Genomic DNA, 22,567 nt, shown 5'->3' on the forward strand with positions numbered 1-22,567 from the left:
TATGTACTCAACATTTTTATAATTACTTGATAGTAATTATGGTAAAAATGTGGCAATTATAAGCAAACTTTCTAACATAATATTTAAAGGGATGCACCCAACAAATATCTGAATTCCTTCTAGTGTGACAAAGGGAAGTACTTTTCACTTAGTCACTCTCTGTGTCACTCTGTTCATCTGACCTCCTTAGTCCTGTATTCCTTCCTCTGTGACATGTAATTAAACAAGGTGTTTGATTGTTAGGATAAGAAATGAATGAATAAAATACAGGTAATGAAATTAAACAGGCATGAACTACAAAAATTACTGAGTAAATATTTTCTTTTTCAATCAAATGATGTTTTTGTACACTATTTCACAAATGTTTAAATGTCTATGTTGCAGAATGCACTATTTGAAGAGAGTACTATTGTAATACTAAACAGAATATAAAAAGCATTTCCCTTTACATGATTTACATTTTAATGAGAGGGGACAGTAAGTAAAAAAGGAAACTTGTACAGCAGTCTCCCCGCATATATGATTTTAGTTTCCTGAAGTCAACTGTCTAAAAAACCTAATTGAAAAACAATCAGGAAAATACAAAAACAAAAACAATTCTTGAGTTGTGTGCTATTCTTAGTGACGTGATAAAATTTCACACTGTCCTGATCCTCCCCAACTGTGGTGTCCAGTATAGCTCTGTTGTGTGTCCTTGTCCTTTTGTGTATATTAGCTACTCATGGTTCACTAGGTGTCATCTCAGTTATCAGCTCCACTGCTGATGGACAGCAGTAGAGTTTTCAAGATACTTTTACACAGTAGCCTAAAGAAATGTCACAATGATTCTCATTCACCTCACCTCCCTTATCTCACATCGAAAGGGTAGCAAAAGTAAAGTACAATATTTATGGACGGACAGACCAATTCACATAATTCTCATAATATACTATTATAGTGGTTCCCTTCTAGTACACACAAACCCTATTAATACTATGTATAATATATGTATGTATAAGAAAACATAGTAGAGAAATCAGCACCATTTATCTTTCTGGTAACAACTATAGGATTTTTAATATATTCCTCATTAATTGTGGGGTCTACTATAACATAGTAGATTTAAATGCTATAAAGAAAAAATAATCAAGGAAAAGTGTAAATATTACTTTTATTCACCTGAATGTTGTCTTGGAGGCTTACTACTTAAGTTCACCCCTTCTATCTTTTTTTGAACTCTGGCTGGCTGACTCAACTCAGCTATTCTAGCGTAAGCTCTTCTCCAAGTTGTCTGATTCAGTCTGTCTTCTCTCAGCTTCTGACTGAATTGCTCTACTTGGCCTCTAACTCTGCCATTTGTTCTAATCTGGTTCCTTATTCTCTGGCTTCAATTACATCTGCTGACCTGCACTGAACTGCATGAATTCATGAACGAACTCAACTCCACTGCACTGCACTCAATGCACTGACTTCTATATGACTAACCAAAACTATTGCACTGACTCTCAACTGACTGAGCAAATTGACTCTTTCTTCCTGCACGCTCTTAAAAACTTTAGCTTTTTTCCTCAGAGTTGGGCATGGAGAGTTGGGTGTATCCCATCTCTGACTCATTTTGTCAATTCTTTCTCTGATTTATCATTTTGTCTATCCCTCAATTAGATGTCATTGTTTGGAACTAATGGTGTGTATGTACTAAAGAATTATAGCCAGAGAGATTAAAGATGTGTACCAAGGATATGTTACATTCTAGCCGCCACACAGACCTAGATGAGAGCAGACACATTGCTGGATTAAAATTCCTGTTCAGAAAATAGACAGGAAATCCTCTGAAAAAGTCATTTGAAGACTGGAATTTAATGAGAAACAAGAGCATATCTAGAAAAGGATGTAGAACTGAGAGATTGTTTCATACTGAGTAGCATGTGCTATATACTCATGAAAATGACCTAGTAGAGAGGGCAAGTTGATATTACAAGAGAAAGGGACTATATTCAGAAGCTGCCTGAACATAGAAAGGAATTACATCCAGAGCACAAAGAAACTAGTCTCAGGCACATGTAGAATTAATTCACGGCAGTGAGGGAATATGTGGGCCTAAATACAGGTACAAAAAGAAAGTATATACAAGCTCTCTTCTGACTGCTTCCATTTTCTTTCAACGACAAAAACAAATTATAAACATCAAGGAACAAGTGTTGGGGATAAAAAAAGGTTGCTTGGACAATAAACTGACAAATATCAGGTTCTGGTATTAAATTTAAAACTCTATTGAGTTAACTTTAACTATAAATGTGATTTATTCTTAACTAAAGACTTTTTTGAGATAGTTTACAACCCTAATTTAAACCTCATAAAAGTATAATAAAAATTAGTAAAATCAAAATCATGACAACATACTTGTCCAAAATAAAAGGTTGACTGGTACTTTTACTCACTGAATATTCTAGCTTCCTAAACCAGCTAAGGAAATTGAGGAACTTGCATGGATACAGTTTCTTGGTGACTTCATACAGGCAACTCTTCTAGGTTCCAATGAGGTAAGAAAATAAGTGTAAGCACATCGGGTACTTTGTACAAGTAACCATAATCAAAACAAAACCCCTAAAGCAGATGCTATTATTACCTAAATCTCCAGATGAAAAAACTAACAGCTGAAAAAAGTTCTTCTACTTATACAGAACTATGCTTTGTTTTATACTGAACTACAATAAAACTTTAGGGCCAATAAGATGGCTCAGTGGATAAAGGTGCCTGTATCTGTATCCAAGGACCTGCATTTGATTCCCAAGACCATATGGTGAAAGAAAGAGAAAACTCCTCTGCAAATTGCCCTCTGAATTCCATACACACAGACCGACAGACTCACAGACCCACACACACACAACATTGCATGTGCATGCCTTAACACAAGCTCATAAAACTAACTTAACTACCATAAGGAAAGGATCTTCTAGTATTCCATGCCCTTCTATTAACTCTTCCTGAGTTTCAGCACTTTCTTTCCATCTATCATTGTCTGTCTGATTCTGTGTTTCTTCCTCAGAGATGTTCCTAGCAAAAATTTAACTTTTCTCATTACTGAGATAAACTCCACAAATAAAAGAGTACCGCTTCATGGCATTAACCTACACAAAGCTAAAAACAAAATAAAGCCTTAAAGTTATACAAACATTTAAGCATTATGTCAATTTTTTACAAGACTCCATTCTCTCTTCTTATGAATCTACACTAATATGTGTCAGATTATTTTATATTATCGTACATATATCTGTCTTTACAACTCTGCTGACTTGATTTTAATTTACTATTCATCCTGTCTAATGTGTTCTATCTGCTGCTAAAGCCTCTCCAAATTAACTTTATAATTCCAAGTTAATTTCTAGCTCTATCAAAATAGAACTATGCTGACAAAAAAAATATATAAAGACAATATACATATAATTATTTTTTGTGTGTGTGTGTGTGCACTTATATACAATGCCTTGGCATTTATCACCATACCAATTATTTATTAGTCACTTTAAGGAACTAATTAAAACAAGTAAAGGTCACATGGACTGTATCCTTCAAAAGTGTCCATCTCTCAGTATTTTAAAGAAGTGGGTAAAACTTTAGAGAAACATTTTAAAAATTTATTCTAATATTTTAACCAAGATAAGCATTTATGTTCGCATGCAGTGAGCAGCACTTTTACAGTTTAGTAACCATGAAGTGGCCCTTCTCACCTGTGTATCTGAAGATAAAGCTGGTGCAAAGTACTGCAAGAATCAGACAGGAAAGGAAGAAATTCCTAAAATACAGAAATTCTACTCATTCTTTGTCACATGGTTTTCTAATCCATCCCCCCACAGATAACATACAGAATAAAAACTTGGACATGCCACATGCAAATATAAAAAGAAGCTTACATGAGACAGAGCATGAGGCTACGCATTGAGTCTTGACTGTTAAGAGTCACCATCACCCACAATTTGTAGCTGCCACTTACTGAGGCCCATCTCTTCTGTCTAGTTTTGGCATTGTTTGGGGAGAAAGTTTTATTTGTTTTGTTTTTGAGAGAGAGAGAAAGAAAGATCATAAAATTGGGTGACCAGGGATCTAGGGATGTAGGAGACAAAAAAAATTCAAATCTTAAAAAAAAAAAAAAAGGATGGACAAAACAGACATCAATGTGGGAGGGGACTTAGGAAAAAGTTCTGCAGGAAAGGAGTGGGAGGAGGATATGAATGATGGAGAGCAAAAATGAGCAAAATCCACTATGCTCATGTATGAAACCATCAAAAAATTAATAAAATAAAATTAAAAATATTAACTTGAGTCATATATTTTTAAAAATCACTAACATCTGTCAATAATAAGACTCCTTTCACTATTTGCACATCTTTCCAAACAATCTTAGATAACTTATTTATCCTATTATCATAACTTCAAACAGCATAAATATTCTGAGAATACCCAAAGTGAGCCTGTGTGTGTGTGTGTGTGTGTGTGTGTACACACATGCACATATGAGGGGTGTAAACATCTGAAGTTGAACTTAACTCAGAAATGTGGTAGAAATAACTTGTAAATACTATTTAAATACAAATCAACTTATTTTCTTCAAATTGATTTTGGTTTATAGAAATTGTTTAACTTACAGAAATAATTTTCAGAAAATTAAAATACCAATGATGATGCTAACAATATAAGTAATATAATAGAAACAAAGACTATTAAACCCATAAGATCTTCAAGATGAACTTCAAAAGTACATCCAAAGGACCTGTGGCAGCCCTGGCACAGCATGCTGGAGCCCTGCATTGGGAGACAGAGACGGGCAAACCCCAGGATCTCCCTGGCAAGATACCAGAAATGGCAAGCTATATTTCAGTGAGACCTTGCCTCATAAAACAAGGGGGAGAGAAACAGAAAACACACTCCAGGTCAGTTACTGACCTCACATGTATACATACATGGAAGCCCACCTTGCAATACACAAAAGGACAAATTAAAATTTAGTGTTTTACATTTATGTATTAAAAAAAAAAGTCTTACCTTAGTGTAGTGCAAAAGGGAGTTAGCAAGGAAACGACACAATTTTAGTGTTTTCTGAAATAATCTATAGTCAGCGTTATCCTGTTCCAAAAGGAAATATAAAATTAGCTAACCCTGTAAATGAGTCATAATTTTCTAAAACAACTTAGTAAACAAAGGGATTATAGAATTTTCCATGAAAACATGTTTATTTTCTGTACTGTGTTGTTCCTACCAGTTAACAAGAGATATGTTACAGATTAAATTCTGCATTATTAAATAGGAATTGTAACTTATAATTTTACTGGTTTGAAAGTGAAATTTAAATAACTTGTCATACTACTTTGCTATACGAGGATCAAACTCATCAAAAGATGAAGGTGATTGATACATAAAAGGTAAAAGAAAAAAAAGAGGCAATGGGGAGAACAGAGGCTACAACTACCAGGAGTAATGCTGAAAACTGTCACCCTATCTACCTATCTTACGCGATGAAAGGACTGAAGGCTACCTGACCCGACACAAAGCTCAAAAGACATGCTAGGAGTATTCGTGAGCTGGGGAGGCGAGTGGTGGGGGAAGCACACAATAATGCTGCGCACTTAGATCAGGAGTTTTAGCTGCTAAAATTTTTTGACTATCATCTTTCTAGATCTCTATGCTATCAAAATATGGCACCAAGTATATAATGCAATGTTTTTAACTTAAGTGACCTAAGCATCCATCACACAGAAATAACAATATTAACGGTATATTCATACCCTGTAATAGAGGATGAAAAACAGGGCAAATGCACTGTTGTGACACCAAAGTTCCAAGCATGGATAAAGAGTTCTAAATTAGCACCATAAAGTTAAGTCAAACAAACTTATCTTTTTTCTTTATTAGATATTTTATTTACATTTCAAATGTTATCCCCTTTCCTGGTTCCCCTCCATACTCCTGGCACTCACTCCAAGCTAAGCCAGATCACTCCCCAATCCATCCTATCTGCTTCCCCACTCCCCCAGCTCCCCCACTGCGTCCCCATTCCCAACTCCTCACAGCTCCCAGTGGCATTTGGGAGCACAGGAATTTGAGAACCACAGCCTTTGTCCTCCACCATTTCTTACCTAGAGAAACACAGGCTCAGACCCTTATCTTAAGACTGTATTTCACTTTCCCTGAGCCACCCACTGGGGTAAAATAGAGGGTGAATCAGGGTGTCTTAGCTCTTTTACCACATGAGGATGCAGCGAGGTGACATTTTTGAGCTGAGAGCAAATCCTCACTATCCATCTGCTGTGACTTGATCTTGAACTTCCCTGACCTCAGAGCTGTGAGAAATGGATTGCTATTAGCTCCAAATGTCTTTTGTTTCAGGTATTCTGTTGTAGAAGGAAAAGTAGAACACTGCAAGATGATTACTGCTTGGGAAACTCCTTAAATATCAATCAACAGTGAACAGCGGAGGACACTGCTAGTTAGATATAGAGAGTGAAAGACTAAAGAAGTACAAGCTATTCTGAGCTCCCTTTCATTTAGTGAAGGGAGCTTGTCACATTATCAGTCATATATGTACGTATGTATTATGTATGCATGTGTATGTATGTATATATTATGTATGCATGTACAAATATATATCCATAAACAAATACACACACACAAATAGCTACTCTATCTAGGAACCAAGCTTTCTTTCAGCTTGCCACCACAGGCTCTACTATTCTTTGGGTTTTTCCTATCTCCTGGCCAGGAAGCTAATTTTACTTTTGAACTACTAGTTGGTGAGTCTGTGGTATCAAGCAAAGAAAATTAAAAGAGGGTTGAGACTGAAGATAGGTCTACAACATTGCTTCTCCACCTTCCTAATGCTGTGACCCTTTAAAACAGTTCCTTGTGTTGTGGTGACTCCAACCATAAAAGTACTGCATTGCTACTACATAATTGTAATTTGTACTGTTATGAATCATAAGGTAAACATCTATGTTTTCCATGGTTTTAGGTGGCCCCTGTGAAAGGGTTGTTTGACACCCAAACTGAGAAACACTAGTCTATCTACTAAAGTGAAAAGGAGACAAGTCCTCTGCCATTAACACACACTACTCAGTAAGTAAGCTCTCCTTTCAGCACTGTCCTAGGAAATGGAAATGGAACCAGGAAGTGAGAATAAGAAAAGGAGTAATGAAGGCATCAAAACTGAGAAAGGAAAAAGAGAAGAAAAAGTGTACCTTACTACAACTATCCTTCACTTCTGTATGTTTCAGAATTCCTTTTCAAGACTTTACATTCTTTTACAAGTTGTCCTTCTGATTATCCCTGTTCTAACAGTAGTTGCCACCAGACGGGGAACTTCAATTAAATTTAAACCTTTCTATCCCCAAGGCTGGCATAGGGAAGAACACAGACACAAAGGAATCTTCTGTCAGTTGTAGGTCTGTAAGAGGAGAAGTTGTGTTACTGCCATTTGGAGAAGAAATATTCAACTCATCTTCCCATAAAAGTTACATATCTTTAGAACAGTCTTAATTCATACACATGATGCCTAATTCAACACTGTAACTTCCTGAAATCAAAAGAAATGTATCTATAAATTTTAAAATAAACACATACGTGTGTGCATGTGCACATAAACACACACACACAGAGTTAATGTGATGCATTGGTGACAGAAAGGTTGATAATGTCTGTATTAAGAAGACCTTAAATAAATGTAAACACAGAAACAATAACTTTGCTCTAGGACAGAAAAGAACAAAAGGATTTTGAGAAGAAGGTTCTGGCCAATGACTAAGATAAAGATGGTAGGCAGATAATGTCATAGGAAATGAAAGGAGTTAATGTAATATAGTACATTGGGTAATTATGAGCTGTAAATTCTATAGATTTTTTTTAACAAAAATTAAAACCCTAAACCGTGTTCTATGTGTTCAAATAATATTCAGTAACTGCCAAAATAACATCTTCCCTTTGTAGTATCACTGGACTGCATTACCTGTGCAGCTGGCTGTGTTATCTGCTCAGCTAACTGTAAACAAGAATGAAAGGAGAATAGAATGTCTTCACACAAGCTAGAAATTATCTCTTTGTGCTTCAACTGGTTCTTTAAAACCGACTGGTGTTTGAGGCTTTGCCTAAGGATAAAAAGAGATAAATAAAATCACTGGAAGTAACAAGTAATGACATCAAACATTTCAACAACACAATGTATTATATTAAACACAGTACAATTAAGAAGTGTCAACTTTACCTTTGAAGTTAGAGGCTAAATTTCTGTCTTTGTAAAATATTAACTGAACTTCATTTGTCAAGCAATCTGCTAGGTCTTAAAGATAAAAAATAAATAAATCAAATGGACATAATTTTTGCCCTATCTCTATGAAATATATGGTCTAATATAAGTATCTAAAATAACCATCAGGACAGAATAATTAGTTGTGATAAATGCTAAGTGGAGAAAGTCCTATATACGATGAGTGTTAAGGTTGCACCTTGGAACTAAGGATGAGCAGGAGAGAGGAACAGCCTTTGCAGAGGGGCAAGCTGTGGAAGGCCTGGGACTAGGGACTTCCTCTGTCTGAAGAACTGAGAGCAGAAAGCTGGAGTGGAATTCGTGTCTAGAAAGGCTTCAGCTAGTAGCTTAACAGTGGGAACTTTTAAGAGGTTGAGTGATATGATCCAGTTTAAATTTTAAATGTATCAGTCTGAACACAGAGGAACAAGAAAGACCAAGAGTACAGGATCTCTGACAAGAACGCTGGTCTGGTGGGGTGAGGGTGGCCATGTGGCTAGTTCACTAAGCACTCACAAGGTTCATGTGAAGATTCAGCAATTCATAATAAGGAACTCAATATTTAGTGCAACACTATCATGTCAGTGCTATCATTATCCTATTTTAAGATGAACAAACTAAGGTTAATAAAAATTAACCAAATGGTCCAAAAGCTAGTGATTTCAAGGACTCAGGTACATATATTATGGCTCTCAAGTGATGCTGTATCACTTCTTTGGCAAGTTAACATCTTGAGGGAATAAGGAAAGTACCTAAACTAGAATAAGTTTCACTGACTTTTCAAATGTTACACATGATTACCAAAGAGGCTTCATATTATTCCTATTGCCAAGGACATCTCTTCTCACCCTCAGCATCGAGTAGCTGCTATAGGTACTCTCCTTATAAGGCTTCAATTTAAGTTCAAATTATTTGATAAGTAAAATTAGGGTTGAACAACTGAAGTGTATATAACAAAGATTACTGTTGGTGCCAAATATAGTTATTAATTTGTGAACCCAGAAATGCCGTATTTGGTACTGGTAACTATCTAACAACAGTAGCAGTGGGCACATGACTCAGGCACACTCTGGTTCACAGTCCATTATTTCAGTAATACCAGCTAAGCAGCTACAACTTGAAAGGTGGGCTTTTTGTCGTTGTTTGATTTTAAGAGAGCTGTATAGAGGGTTCAGGTTGGTCTGCAGCGTCATGCATATCTGGATTATCATGCAGCAGAGCCATGAGTGTTCGTACAACCACATAAAACATTTCAAATGTAAGCCAAAAACCATTAACTATTTAGAATTGGGATATAGAAGATACAATATGAAAAAAAAAAAAAAACTAACAAACTTACTTAATAATAAACTTCCAAGTATTGGCATGAAATGCTTGGTCCATACTGGAGATAACAGAGCAGATATCCAATAATGAATGAATAGCTACAAAAAAAATAATTCAAGAAAATCAAATGTTATATGAAATAACATTCTCTTATATTTAAATAGATCAAGTGAATGCCTCAGTATGTGAGTGAATTCATGTATGTACTAGTTTGAAAATAACTGGGTCAAATAATTACTAAAAATAAATCTCATACTTTTAAGGTTTTAAAAATAATGAAATATTGATTTTGCAGCTTACATCTTCCCAATGACAATTATAACCAAAACAGTTCAGTTGAATAGAAGTTACATCCTATTATAAAATGTTCAGTGAAACAAAAGTTCTGCCCTATTATAGTTCAAATAGTCTATAGACTTGATTCTAGTTTTAAAAAAATGACACTGCTAAGAAAACCTAACAAGAAGTGCAATCAATTTACTACAACCAATTTACACTTCTGGTTGTGTTTGCTAATTTGTAAGAATGGCTCCAACTGCCCTTTGTGTAGCCACACTGCCTCCAGGTATATGGAGGTCTATGATTTGACTGATAAAACAACAAAGCAAAGCAAGCCAAGACTTGGTGTGCTGGAACCTATCCTCCCTTGCTCTTTTTAGGAGCTCTAAAGCCATAATAGTGATTGAGTCTCGGTTTAAATGCATGTCTTTCTCACAATGCAGGCTTCTGCAAACAGAGGTGAATGAAGGTCTTAGCTGCAAATACAAAAATGAGTCAGGTGCATAGACAATTACTACAGCTAAGACCAGCCTAAGTTGCAAGCACATGGACTTGTGAATAAGTAAACATTATTTTAAACCAAGATTTTTAGGTAGGTTACTTACAGAGCAAAAGACACTTCTTAAGTGCACAAATATCAAGCTATTCTCTTTACACTAAAGTTAGGAGTATAATCTCTGCTTGCCAATATTATTGTATTATTCTTAAGATCCTAGATCATAATGCATTAATGAGTGAGGAACTAAACGACGTAGGTTAGAATCAGTAACTGTTTTGGGTTGTGTCTGTAAGACAGAGCTTTACTGTGTGGCTCAAGATTCATCTAGAACTTGCCAGCCCTACTGCTTCAGCTTCCCAAGCGCTGTGTTATTAGCCTGTGCCATAACACCTGGCTAATAATTAAATTAGCAAGTCTGTAGAACAAAATAGTAGTACAAAGCCTTGGGCTTAATTCCCAACTAAGAAAAATGACAAAAATAGAGTAATATGTGTAAAATGGATATTCATTACAATAAATGTGTCTGAGTGTACACGTATACATTCATAAGCCCACACAAACACACAAAGGAATTTAAACTCCTTTTTTCTTTTTTTCTCTTTCTTCTTGCTATTAAGAAGTAAAATCTAAAGGTTTTCTCAGAATATAGCATAGCTTAAAGGATATAGTTACATACAGCCATCATTTGCTAAATCTTTTGTGTGGAAATTACTATATATTTTACCTGGATATTTAAATCCATACTAAAGTATAAAAACTAATTTTACAAATTTAAAACACTGAAAATGTATATAGGAAGATTTAGATTACTGTTATACATAAGCAAGAGAGCATGTATCAACAGAAACATTACCTTTATGATTTAATTGATTAATGAACAATAGCTACTTTGCATCCTATTGTAATCAACAATCTTTTGCTCACCTTCTACCATTGTTGAACTGTTATTCTCCTCAACTGAAGGGCCCAGGCAAACCATGTCCAGCAGCTCCATCAGCTGCTTCTGGAGAGAATAGGCCTCCTTGAAAAGAATCTGGAGGAGGTCTGACACTAGGTGTAAGCGCCCAGAATACACAGATTCGCTATTCTGATCACAAAGTATAAAAAGGAGAGAAACAATTACATCACAAACAGCTCAAAATTCACATTTTCTTTAACTTACACTATTAGAGACTGAGATCCTAAGTTTAATGTTTTGACAGAATCACACTTATTGAATCTACTTTGATACATACAGAATGTAAAAAGAGCACATTTTTGTACCCCATCAACATACACAAGACTAGTTAGTGAGCAATTATTTGTCATTTATCAATATCAACAAAATATTGATAGCAAAACTGCCTGTGTCCTATAAATTCTAAGCCTTAAAGCTGCCTCAGGAATGTTAAGGTGGACTGAGTTAAGTGACCCCCTCTGCTATCTAACAGAACAATTTCAAGATTGATATATATAATTGTTTTTTGGATTTGGTTTTTTCGAGACAGGGTTTCTCTGTATAGCCCTGGCTGTCCTGGAACTCACTCTGTAGACCAGGCTGGCCTCGAACTCAGAAATCTGCCTGCCTCTGCCTCCCAGAGTGCTGGGATTACAGGCTTGCGCCACCACTGCCCGGCCTTCAAGATTGCTATAGTTAAATACAAATATTTACCTTTTTTTTCTTTAGGAAGGAGAAATACAATTCAAACAGCCACTTTTTAGTCACCCAGGAAACAATGTGTATCCTCTCTCCAAAGAAAAGCCTATCCCAGTAACATTAACTAAAATGTAAAATCTTATGCATAAACACTACTCAGCCCTCAACTAATAGTAATCTTTCAGCTTCAATCTCCCAAGTACAACATGCATGCGTGAGGTACCACCCGTTACCAAAAAATAAAGTGATATACATACATAAATATACATATTCCTACTGATTCTAGGCTATTTAAACTCTACCATTACTCACCTTACAGTGTACAAATGTACTTTTGATTATATGCAGGATGAATGAGGGAAGACTATGAATATTTCCAAGAAAGACAGATTCCTGTGTGGCACAGACATGATGAACACATCCTGCAAGACCTCCTACGATCTGCACCATTGTCTATAAATAAGGGAAAGTTGATTGAAGATATACTTTTGCATATGCAACAAAGAAATTAGACAGCATTATAAGTGCTAGACCCACAGAAAACACTGTGTCTCTTTCTTTTCAGTGACCTTCACTCTATTAGAACCCCACTTAGAATCATGATGCAATTCAGGGTGCCATCTTGATCTGTCTTTTAAGATAGCTAACATAAAATTATATTAAAAAACTCAAAATTTATATATGTATTTAAGTCCACAAATTTAAATCCAGCATTATGCCATTTCATAAAGAAGGTATGGTTTGTCATACTGCTTCATTCATTCATTCATTCATTCATTTATTTATTTATTTATGTATTTATTTATGGGTTTTTTGGATTTGGTTTTTTGGAGACAGGGTTGCCATTTCATAAAGAAGGTATGGTTTGTCATACTGCTTGCTTCCTTCCTTCCTTCCTTCCTTCCTTCCTTCCTTCCTTCCTTCCTTCCTTCATTTATTTATTTATTTATGGGTTTTTTGGATTTGGTTTTTTGGAGACAGGGTTTCTCTTATAGCCCTGGCTGTCCTGGAACTCACTCTGTAGACTAGGCTGGCCTCGAACTCAGAAATCCGCCTGTCTCTGCCTCCCAGAGTGCTGGGATTACAGGCGTGCGCCATCACTGCCTGGCTTGTCATATTGTTTCTTAAAGACAAGATTTCACTCTCTAACCCTGATTGGCCTCAACTCATATTAATCTTTCAGCTTTAATCTCCCTGTTTCTTGAAGACAAGACTTCACTCTCTAACCTTGATTGGCCTCAACTCATAATAATCTTTCAGCTTCAATCTCCCAAGTACAACACGCATTCTTGAGCTACCACCCAAAATAAAAAGCTACCAAAAAATAAAGTGCTATATACATACATACATACATGCATGCATGCATGCATGCATGCATACATACGTATCTATCACTGTTTTTTTCTCTTTCTGAGACAGGATCTTACTATATAACCCAGTCTGCTCTTGACCTCAACCATCTTCTGCCTTAAGCATGTCACACACCCAGCTCCATTCTCTTTCCAATACACTCACTTACTTCTAAAATGTTCCTTATGGTGACCTGGATTTCTAAATTTTGACTGGAGAGTTCTCTGGCTTCACTGGTTAATTCACATATCATGCCATCAAACAATTTTATAGTCTGTGAAAACAAATCAGCTTATAAACAAGAGTAATAAAAATCACTAGAAAAGACTTATCATTGAAGGAAATTGAAGGAAAAATAAAGACATCAGAATGATCTGATTATTCGCATTTCCCTGATAACTAAGGACGTTGAACATTTCTTTAAGTGCTTCTCAGCCATTCACGATTCCTCTGTTTTGACTTCTCTGTTTAGCTCTGTACCCCATTTTTTAATTGAGTTATCTGGGTTTTTTTTTTTTTGGAGTCTAACTTCTTGAGTTCTTTATACATTTTGGATATTAGCCCTCTATCAGATGTAGGGTTAGTAAAGAACTTTTCCCAATCTGTAGGTTGCCGTTTTGACTTACTATGTCCTTTGCCTTACAGAAGCTTTTCAGTTTCATAAGATCCCGTTTGTGAATTGTTTATCTTAGAGTGTGAGCCACTAGTGTTCTGTTCAAGAGGTTTTTTTTTCCTGTGTCAATGTGTTTGAGGCTGTTTCCCACTTTCTCTTCTATTAGATTCAGTGTATCTGGTTGTGTTCCTTGATCCACTTGGACTTGAACTTTATGTAAGATGATAAATAAGTATCAATTTCCACTGCCAGTTAGACCAGCACCTTCAAAATTTTTGACCCAGACTTGTTCCTGTCTAAAAGAAATGCAGGGACAAAAATGGAGCAGAGACTAAAGGAAAGGCCATCCAGAGACTGGCCCAACTTGGGATCCATCCCATGGACAGTTATCAAATCCTGATGCCATGTTGTGCTTGCAGACAGGAGAGGCCCTACCTGCAGCTGACCAAGACAGATGCAGATACTCACAGCTAACCATCGGACTGAGGTCAGGGACTCCTATGGAAGAGTTAGGGGAGACTGAAAAAGCTGAAGGAGATGGCAACCCCATAGGAGGACCAACAATCTCAACTAACCCAGATCCCTGGAAGCTCCCCGAGACTAAGCCACCAAGCAAAGAACATACATGGGCTAGTCTGAGGTCCTATATGTAGCAGAGGATTGCCTTGTCTGGCCTCAGTGGAAGAGGATGAGCCTAATCCTATAGAGACTTGATGCCACAGGCAAGGAGGATGTCAGGGTGAGGCAGAATGAAGAGAACCCTCTCAGAGGGGGTGGGGGGAGGGGTGAAGAACTCTGGGAGGGGTAACTGGGACAGGGCAACATTTGGGATGTAAATAATTTTAAAAAAGAATGATCTGATTATTCATTAGTAAAACCTATCCACTGTCACAGTTACTCACTGTTCCTAATTTAAAAGTAAACATAAAAAATATCTGTACAATGCAGACTTGTAAACAAAGCTTTGAGTTTGCTTTGCTTTTGATTTCTATGATATCAAGTACATTTAATAATATAAATAAAAAATACTCATTCAAATTTCATTTGGGGTAACAACTCCAAGTACTAATCTGTAAAATAAAAGACAACAACTTTAATCAATCAAATTTCTTGGTAGTGGCAATGAATTTATACTGAATCTTCAATTAATTCTTTTATATACCTTGTTTGTTTTTGTTTTTTGAGACAAGGTCTCTCTGTGTAGCCCTGGCTGTTCTGAAACTCTCTACGTAGATCAGGATGATCTTGAATTTAGATCTATCTACCTCTGCCTTCCAATTGCTGGGAATACACGTGTGTGCTACCTTGCCAGACAGTACTCACTTATATTTTGACTAGCTCACCTTTTTAAATATAAGAACCACTCTATAGTAGTGAGCTCACAAATAAAAACATCATGCATCTAGATTTATGTAGCTATTCAGTTATCTGACCAAACTCCACAATGATACTACAGAACAGCTTTATATACAAAAAGCCTAGTTGTAATATACCCTAGTCTATGAATGATATCTCAAATTAGTACAAAGGTTGAACTATTTTTACTACTTATTTGTACTTAAGTATGTTTGATATACTAGAAAAATAAGAGTTAAGAAAAATAGAAATGGATTATATAAAGACTAGATTTTAATAACTTCTATGGTGTGTAAATTAACATCAAAACTGTACCTTTGGTAAAACTTGGGAAAACAAAGTCTCTTCCAGTGTCAGGTGGTTCATATGAGGCAAAAACATGTCAACAATGATTTTCAAAATTCCTATAAAGTGAAAAATATTTTGTAAAACTATAATACTGTGTCAGTAAGTCACTGAACTTTATCAAATATGAGACTATGTAAGTAATGTCAACCTAAAGTTTTGAAGGCTTTAATACCATATTCCATAGAGAAATTATTATACATTAAGTATAACAGAAAAACAAAACAAAACAAAACCAGCAAGTGAAGACAAGCTAAATAAGTCAATGAGTGTGGATACCCTACTACTCACATGATCTACCACAATTAAAATACAGTTTTTTAAAAACATAAGTTTCTAAGGTGGTAAAAATTCCAACTTTAACAATTATATAAACAGGCATACACGATGACTCAAAGCTGGGCACCAGAAATATAAGGAATGAAATGACAGTTCCATCATAACTTTTTCTCTGAAAAACCTTTGTCTGTGTGCATGTTTGTGTATGTGAGTGCAGACACACATATGCCATAGCATGCAGAGACATCAGAAAACAAGGAAGTCTTATGAAAACAGATGAAGATGAGAGGAACCATTTTCCAAACAACAAATTTGTCATCATCTAGATCTAGAGTCTAGACACTGAGTTTTTCCTCACTAGAGAATATTTTCTAAATGTCACTAAACATGTTAAGAGGCTGAACATTTTAACAGGCTGATATGGTATAACAATGCCTGGTCCCATCTTGGTCCCATCACAGCATTAACATTGAAATTTTTATTGTGCTTATAATACATCATTAAAAATGGAATTTAAAACTTAAAAACACTATGATTGGAAAGATTTGGTTCATTTTATGTAGCAGGAAGTTACTGAAGCTACAATAAAGAAAAGATTAAAGCTAAAGGTAATATAAATCTGTAAAGTCTACCGGCATACATACATACATACGCACATACATATACATATATATATGTATACATATATACATATATATATATAAAACATCATATATATAACATAATCTTACTTACGGATATGTTCAATCCAACTTTCAGAACGCTGATACATAGAGTAAAATATAAATTAAGGAATAAATTTTTTTAAAAGTGCTTAAAATTTGCGGATAATCCCTAAAAAACTGAAATTATGCCCAAATCCCTGGCTTTCTTTTACCTTTGAAAACTTAATATTTATCAGGCAAACAAAGATTTTGTAAAAATATTTTAAGGAAGAAATTTTTAAATTACTTATGGTTAAGGAACTTTCAAACTCACGGTAGTTATGAAATACGTATGACTGATGGAAGAAAGTACTGAATAATCCCGAGTTCCAGTTTCAGAAACTTTCCTTCACACTTCTACTTATATCTCCTTTAACTCACATGTTTACTTACATACCTATCTTACCAGCCTTACCAAGTGATAATTTTCTGCATAGAGAGGAGCTTGCAAGTTGTTACAACTATATATGCAATAGAATAAACATAGTACAAATTACATCTGTCTATCATTGAGATTAGAAATATTTTATTGTAAAAGTACTAAGAACCCTTAGTACTTGTATAATGTCAAGAAAATGGTATGGTACTCATAAATATCACAAAAATCTGTCTTCTGAAATTTCACTCTACATATTTTATAATTGCAATCAAATGCAATGAAGTAACCCAAATGGTTTCAGTTCAGAAGGTTAGAACCTGTCAACTGAACCAATTCCAGTTTAAATTCAGAAAGCTTGCTACTTCACAATTAAGTTATAAGCATGAAAATATTCAGCCTGGACAATATATAAGATGAAAAATACGAAACTAATTTTAAGTGACAAGATTGTGATCTATGCATTTTTCTTCCGTTTGTTGTACAGAATGAAAGTAAATACCAACATGCTGAAAGCTATTTGGGACTCATAGGCATTTTTATTGAATACATATGTGTCAGTTACTATTCTTGGTGGTAAGAATAAAACCAAATTCCTGTCTCTATACTTGACAGTGCAGTGAAGGAAAATAGGGTAAAGGCAAATAAGTTCTTTAAGGATCAAATGGTCTCCAGAAAACTGTAAGCAGCACCATAAATGTAATAGTGTGCTGACAGTTTTAGTCAGCTGACATGAGCTAGACATTTGGAAGAAGGAACTCTTGAGGAAATGCCTCCATAAAATTCGCCTATAGGTAAGACTATAGTGCATTTCCCAATCCTTAAGAGAAAACATCTTTCCTCAAACAATCTCTCTTGATTATAGTCTCTCCTCCCTCTACTCCTCCTAGTTCCTCCCCAACACCCTTCTATCAAGATCCTCCCTTTTGGTCTCTATTAGAAAAGATCAAGCTTCTAAGAGATAAAACGTAAAATAAATTACAATAATATAAAATCAAAGTTGGACAAGGCAAGCCAATGGAAGGAAAAGATCCCACGAGAAAGCATAAGACCCACCTGTCACACACTCTGGAGTCTCATAAAGATACTAAGCTGAAAGCTGTACTACATGCACAAGAGAATGTGGTGTAGTTCTTGTGTATGCTGTGCTTGCTGTTTCAGTCTCTTTTTGAGTTTACATGCGCTTTATTCACTTGATTTGAAGTGGATTTTCTTGATGATTGGTGTGGAAGAGCCTAGCTCACTTTGGGCAGTCTTCACTGGGCTGGTGTCGTTGGATACTGTAAGAAAGCAGACTGAGGAGCAAGCCAGTAAGCAATCCTCCTCCATAGAGCTCTGCTCTGCTTGAGATCCTGTCCTGACTCCCTTTGATAATGTACTGTGATATGGAACCTCAAGCTGAAATAAACCTTTTTCTCCCCAAGATGATTTTGATCACAGTATTTTAACAAAGCAATCAAAACCCTTAAAAAGTTAGGTTTCAAGGACTACTTCAGATTGAGGACTGTGAAAAAGACTCCTCTAAGAAAGTAACTCTGTGGAAGACCCGAAGGAGATGCTGAAAAGGCTAGAGAACAAAGACCCTGAAGTAGATCAGCTTGATGTATTTGTGGACTGCATGTAGCTAGTTAGGTATGAAGGACAGGTCAGGTTCAAACTATAGGAACCCTTGAAGACAAGTTCAGACTGTGTTTTTATATAATTAAGCTACATATAAAGTAAGAGAAAAATAAGGGGGAGTTTTTTTTTTAACTCTAAACTTTGTTAAGAATGGATTATAGAAGAACTGTGTAGAAAAAAAAATAGTCCTAGTATAGGTTGTAAAGATTAGAATCACAGTGGGGAACAGGTAGATTTAAGGAGTAATTTAGAATCAGAAATAATTTGCTGGTTACAAAAAGAGTATCCAATGTTTACTTACAGAAGAAAACCTGGAAATGAGATCAAAGTTTTCTGTAGGTAGCAAGGTAAAGGGAGAAATGGTACTTTAAATGTAAAGTGCATGTAATATTGAGGGGAGGGTAAAATAATGTATATCTTCATTCCCTCTAAGTCTAGCAGTCTGAGACACACATAAATAACCATCTTTTGAGCAGGAAAACAGCTGTTTCCAGGAGGAAATTTCATAAAGACAACCCTTCTAGGTCCAGCACTGCAGACTCAGGATTGCTGCAAACCCAAGACTAGCTAGCCTGTTTTGTATTGCTAGTACCAGGCTAGCCAGAGCTACTATCTAAAAAGAAAAATAATTTCATATCCATACACACACAGAGTATTTAAAAAAACGGGCATTTTGCTAATGTCTAAGGAATGACTTCAATGTGATAAATACTTAAGTACATCATTCATGCAAGGTTTGAACTTCCACTAAATAATGGTCTTTTCAGTTTTTGGAGGGATGTGTGTCTGTTTCTGTGTGTGTAATTTCATATAGAAGATAGGATCAAAGACATAAAACTAAAATCACCTTTTAACATGAAAAGAGTCGACTTACAGGTACAAACACAAAAGCAATATACTAATTACTCTTTGCACCTGACTCCACACAATTACAACTCGATTAAAGCCAATTCCTGAAGCAAAGCCTTGTAACTTAAATGGGAACGGGTTCGAAAGGGGAAAGCATTTTTGTTTACAGAACATTCCTTGGCAAGTGAGTCTGGGGGTGGGGGTGGGGGTGGGGATTTAGGAACAGAAAAATAAACTTAAGGCATGAGAGCACCAATCATCTTCAAAAGCTCCAGTTGCAATCGTCCGACAATGCCAGGCGCGCCTACCCCTCAAACCCACGGTTGTTCTCGCCCCCTCCACCATCACCTCGGAAAACAGGGTTCGAAACCTAGGCCGCCCGCGTCCGGGAAACAACCCAGGATCAGGCTCGCGACACGCCCCCCTCAGCGCCCTCCAAGGATATGAGGAGCCGGGGCAGCACCGAAGGCAGCTCCCGACGGCACATCTCCTCCGGCCAGCTGCTGAGTTCCTCCAGCACGACCCCGCTCGCCACCGCCGCATCGTCCTGCGACATTCTTTCGCCCACAGAGACGAACGAATCCGCACGACTCCCGCCACAGCTTAGAACGCCGTCCCAGCAAGCTTTGAGAGAGCTCCGCCCACACCAAAACCATAGAGAGGAGGACTTTCGCCCGCAAGCGTCAGAGCCTTCTCTAGCTGTTGGAGGACTCATCTCGCTGGTTTTCACCGTGTGCTGTACGCAAGCTTCTCCAGGAGTTCCGTGTGCGGCGGATTTCATTCACCCTGGCGTCTGACTTTACCCGGCTGAGAACAGAAATCCTCAGGTTTGATATCCTCAGTCCTGGGGAACTTTGAGACTACGCGTAGTTTCAAGGATGACCTGGGCTGAGGCCAGGAATGACTCTATTCTGCTGCGAGGTGCGTTCGAGAGAGTAGGAATGATTTTACTGGAGCGCGTGCTTCCGTTTGTGCAGCTCCTGCCAAGTGGACAAAGATCCCACCATCCAAAAATGTGCAAATTAAAACGGTGTTATGGTGCTTCTATACAATCGATTATATTTTCTACAGTCCTAGTCTGTAGTTTTCATCCCTCCAGTCACATACGGTTTAGAACTACATACACATAAATGCACCGTTTGGATGAGTTTGCACACACCAGTCATTACACCGGTGTGTGTTTGAAAATGGACACCCCACTTACACAAATAAGACCTTAAACTGTTTTGCAAGGCACAGATGAAGGAACAAGCCTGGATACCACTGTGAACAACGGGAAAATAATTACTGTAGATGTGTAGGAAATTTAGGGTGTGAATATGCCTGGGAACAAGGCAGGTAAAAGACCAGGTAGCTAGGCTGTCCTGTCTAAAAATCTTGGGCTTTATTGTGAAGGCAGTTGCTGCTGTAGCTGTTCTGTTGTTTGTTTTTATGTTTTATCTTCTACTGTTGAATACTTAAGGCATCTATGCATTTTCCTAAATCACACATACACAGCCTTTTTTTTTTTTTAAATCATTTTATTTTTCCCTCCCCTCCCTTTCCAGGGCTGAGTTGAAAAAGGAGCAAAGTCATCTGAAACATCTTTGGAACCCCTCTAAATACATCTGGTGGTGTATACGCAGTTAACAGACATTGGGCCCAACAGAACTAATTGACTGTGATCGGTTATGCTATTAAAATCTTTCTAGAAGTTGAAGCATCACTCTTTGATAAAAAACTGTGTGCATGTCATAAGAGGATGGCCTTTCAATTCAATTTCAGTATAGAAGAAGATCTGGAAAATAAATTAACCTCGCTCGATGATGGAACTTGTGTCTTAAAAAGTCAGAAAGGAAAGCAGGACAAAAAGCAATCTATAGAACTGCTGGGCTTGCCTCAGGATCACTTTTGCTCCTCACTGGGAAATACAGCTGCCTCCGAAGGCACTGACAGCCCACCTCGGACCACTGACAGGTCAGGTGACTCAGAAGCTTGTAACAAACAGCCCTCCTTGAAACCCGCTAAAGAACATGCGCTGCCTAAAGATTGTAATCAAGTCTTAGAAAATAAGGTTTTGGAAATGTTACCAGGTCCCCTGCATGTTAACACAGCAGTAGTGAAAACCATCTCTTTGAAAGAGAAATTCCCTGGAGAGAACATAGTTTCAAAAAGCTTTTCTTCTCATTCTGATCTGATTCCAGGTGTTTATGAAGGAGGGTTAAAAATCTGGGAATGTACCTTTGATCTCTTGACTTATTTCACAAAAGCCAAAGTGAAATTTGCTGGGCAGAAAGTGTTAGATCTCGGCTGTGGATCTGGGTTGCTTGGGATAACTGCATCCAAAGGCGGGGCTAAAGAAGTTCATTTTCAAGATTATAACAGTTTGGTGATTGATGAAGTGACCTTACCTAATGTAGTTGCTAATGTCCCTTTGCTAGGTGACAGCAATGATGTAAATGAGCCAGTTGGAAAGAGACAAAGGAAGTCAGAAGTAGGCCAAGAAATATGTAAATGTCGGCTGTTCTCTGGGGAGTGGGCCGAGTTTTGCAAACTTGTATTAAGTGAAAATCTGTTTGTGAAATATGACCTCATTCTCACTTCAGAAACCATTTATAATCCAGATTATTACAGCACTTTGCATGAAACGTTGCTCAGACTGTTGAGTAGGAATGGCCGCGTGCTTCTGGCCAGCAAAGCACATTATTTTGGTGTTGGTGGTGGCGTTCATCTCTTCCAGAAGTTTGTAGAGGAAAAGGGTGTATTTGAGATTCGAACAGTTGGAGTAATCGATGAAGGTCTGAAGAGGTTTCTAATGGAAATGACTTTTAAGCACCCCAGTTAATATGCACTGAATGGCATAATGAAATAAAAAGAATACCCCAGAACTTGTGAGTGTTCAATTTCTTTTTTTTTTTTTTGCTGTTATTCTGAAATGATGGTGTTTGTATGTTTTTGCTTATTGAAATAATAAGCCAAGTATAGTAGCAGTAGCCTTGTATTTTCTCAAACTACAAGTTTCCCTAAGAAATTAATGAGCTCTTGAATCACTTTGTATGAAAGTTTTCTCCATCTTCATTCTATTTT

General features: G+C 36.8%; 2 protein-coding genes across 4 annotated transcripts in view; one reads left to right on the plus strand and one right to left on the minus strand.

Moving 5' to 3' along the window:
- The window catches only part of Firrm (FIGNL1 interacting regulator of recombination and mitosis), a 41,903-nt gene extending 21,773 nt beyond the window's left edge, over positions 1 to 20,130 (minus strand). For both annotated transcript variants that reach the window (XM_052199831.1, XM_052199830.1), the window contains exons 1-10: positions 19,947 to 20,130; positions 16,688 to 16,727; positions 15,644 to 15,732; positions 13,529 to 13,633; positions 12,322 to 12,462; positions 11,298 to 11,460; positions 9,609 to 9,693; positions 7,973 to 8,111; positions 5,020 to 5,100; positions 3,708 to 3,772 (exon numbers count right to left, since the gene is read on the minus strand). In XM_052199831.1, the coding sequence (XP_052055791.1) occupies positions 3,708 to 3,772; positions 5,020 to 5,100; positions 7,973 to 8,111; positions 9,609 to 9,693; positions 11,298 to 11,460; positions 12,322 to 12,462; positions 13,529 to 13,633; positions 15,644 to 15,732; positions 16,688 to 16,727; positions 19,947 to 20,057 (1,019 nt within the window). In that variant the 5' untranslated portion in view covers positions 20,058 to 20,130. The remainder of the gene's footprint in view (positions 1 to 3,707; positions 3,773 to 5,019; positions 5,101 to 7,972; positions 8,112 to 9,608; positions 9,694 to 11,297; positions 11,461 to 12,321; positions 12,463 to 13,528; positions 13,634 to 15,643; positions 15,733 to 16,687; positions 16,728 to 19,946) is intronic.
- Positions 20,131 to 20,212: 82 nt separating this feature from the next.
- Mettl18 (methyltransferase like 18) lies at positions 20,213 to 22,360 on the plus strand. Of its 2 annotated transcripts, none has more exons than XM_052200179.1 (2): positions 20,213 to 20,422; positions 21,049 to 22,360. In XM_052200179.1, the coding sequence occupies exon 2, from the start codon at positions 21,243 to 21,245 to the stop codon at positions 22,323 to 22,325; it is 1,083 nt and encodes a 360-aa protein (XP_052056139.1). In that variant the 5' UTR covers positions 20,213 to 20,422; positions 21,049 to 21,242; the 3' UTR covers positions 22,326 to 22,360. The 2 variants fall into 2 exon arrangements, with proteins under 2 accessions (XP_052056139.1, XP_052056140.1); XM_052200180.1 differs by having other exon boundaries at positions 20,213 to 20,328.
- The last annotated feature ends 207 nt before the right edge of the window (positions 22,361 to 22,567 follow it).

This window comes from Apodemus sylvaticus, chromosome 12 (genome assembly GCF_947179515.1).
Source record: "Apodemus sylvaticus chromosome 12, mApoSyl1.1, whole genome shotgun sequence".
Taxonomy (NCBI): Eukaryota; Metazoa; Chordata; class Mammalia; order Rodentia; family Muridae; genus Apodemus; species Apodemus sylvaticus.